Here is a 1,956-nt window from a genome sequence, read left to right as displayed (position 1 = left end):
GATCCTCGCGGCTCCCCCCACCAGCCGCTTGGAGATGCTGTACAGCACCCTGCTGCGTTTCCTCCGCAACAGAGATAGCCCGGTGTGCCGAGAGATGGCGGTGGTCCTACTGGCCGCCTTGGCACAGGGGGACAGCCTGGCAGCGAGGGCGATTGCCTCGCAGGAGAGGAGCGTTGGTGACTTGCTGGGCTTCTTGGAGGACGGCCTGGCCGCCGCGCGGTGCCAGCAGAGCCAGGCCGGCCCGGTGCCCGAGCAGAACGCGCCCTGCGAGCCGCCGAGCGTGGACATGATGCACCGAGCGGCTCGGGCGCTGCTCACCCTGGCTGAGGTGGGCGAGAGCTGCTCGCAGTTCACGCTGCACGAGTCGCGGCTGTTGGACATCTCCGTGTCACCTGCGGTGGATTCCTTGGTCTCCCAGGTTATCTGCGACGTGCTGTTCTTCATTGCCCGGCCCTGACAGCTGCGGGGTGCAGCTCACCCTGTGAGCGTGCGTGAGCGGAGAACTGAGAAGCCGACGGTTGCCCTTTATTTATGCACAGCCACCTCGGGAATCCGCTGCCTGCCCTGCGCTGTCCTGCTTCTCTCTTGGAGGATGATGTCCCCATTTCCTTTCCCCTTCTCCTTCAAATTTCTTCAAATTTGTCCCAAATCCCTCATTAAAAGACACAAAATTCTTTCTACACGGGGGACTTTCAAATTTTATTTTAGCCAAAGTTACTGTCTTCTACTGTGCGTGTGAGGAGAACAACTTGTCCCCCTTTCCCCACCCCTTTCTAGCATGACGAGTCACCGCGCTGATGACCTGCAGAGCGAGATGCGGGTATTTGATCTCTTGCCAGGTGTCCCTCCCTGGGGGATGCTGTATAGGGCTCTGCCTTTTAAGTCATTGCTGCCTCAGCACCACTCAGTGTCTTGCAGTGTCTTTTTCCTGCTTTTGTTTCCTTTCTAATTGAGGTGTGAGAAAGCCCTAGGACTTCCAGCCGAAGTTACAGATGCAGACACACAACTGTGATTTTTCAGCAATGACTTCTGCACTGGGAACCCAGAGCGACTGGGGAGGGAACAAAGGGGGACACTGAGGGCAGCCCAGGGGCCCCCAGAGCCAGTTGGACAGGGACCGAGGGGACATGGGGGCACAGAACCACCAGGGAGGGGACAATGGGAGATGCTGGGTGCACCAAAACCACCAAGGGCCAGCAGGAGAACACGGGAGTAATGTGGGGCCCCAAAAGAGTGGGACTACGGGGGCATCCCATTGGGGTTAGGGGCTCCTAGAGGTCCTGACTTTGGGGGGAGGTGATGGTCTTGGTGGTGGGAGGGTTAGGAGGTCTCTCATTGGGGCTGGGGACTCTGGGGACTTCAGGGTCTCCTATATGATTTGTTGGAGGGGGTCTTACTGGTCTTGGGAGGACTGGGGAGTCCCATTGGGTTGTGGGGCTCTCTGGGCTCCTGTTTTAATGGGGAGAGTCCTAACAAGGGCTGGGAGGGTGTGTGCAGTCCCAGGGGTCCTGTCTTTCTTCCAGGGGCTTTATTATATTTGGGAAGAAATGGGGAGTCCTGTTGAGGCTGGAGTTCCCATTGGCACTGAGGGATTTTGGAGGGGTTGAGAGGTCCTGGGGCAGCATGAGGGGGCTCCATAGGGGTTGGGATCCCCGGGTTTGCAGTCACTCCCCAGAGACCTGCAGCCTGGAGCTCCGGCTCCACCCCTTCCATCTTGCCCCCCCGGCAGCCCCTCGAGACACCTCAGTGTCCCCTCAGTGACTCCAGGAGCCCCTGCTCTGTGGCAGGATGAAACAGCACCGCTCCAGAACCACACTGCGTGGTTCTGTGGCCAGGGGGCTGGGGGTGAACCCTGTCACCTCCCTGCAGGGTCTGGGAGTCTCCAATCTCCTGCCATTTCAGGAGGGGACATGGTGGCATCAAGGGGAGATGTGGTGATGCGTGCAGGAGGTGACG

The 1,956-nt window shown here is 59.2% G+C and overlaps 1 protein-coding gene across 1 annotated transcript; it reads left to right on the top strand.

Annotated features, from left to right (window-relative positions):
* The first annotated feature begins 6 nt into the window (after positions 1-6).
* On the top strand, positions 7-680 carry LOC122192193 (AT-rich interactive domain-containing protein 1A-like). Its single transcript, XM_042892705.1, has one exon. It carries the CDS (start codon positions 35-37, stop codon positions 455-457), a length of 423 nt encoding a protein of 140 aa, XP_042748639.1. The 5' UTR covers positions 7-34; the 3' UTR covers positions 458-680.
* The last annotated feature ends 1,276 nt before the right edge of the window (positions 681-1,956 follow it).

The sequence above is a fragment of the Lagopus leucura genome, unplaced genomic scaffold (genome assembly GCF_019238085.1).
Source record: "Lagopus leucura isolate 7727_CA_CO unplaced genomic scaffold, USGS_WTPT01 33491-0_obj-0_obj, whole genome shotgun sequence".
NCBI lineage: Eukaryota > Metazoa > Chordata > Aves > Galliformes > Phasianidae > Lagopus > Lagopus leucura.
The sequence above is the reverse complement of the archived record's forward strand: the minus strand, read 5'-3'. Positions and strand labels throughout refer to the sequence as shown.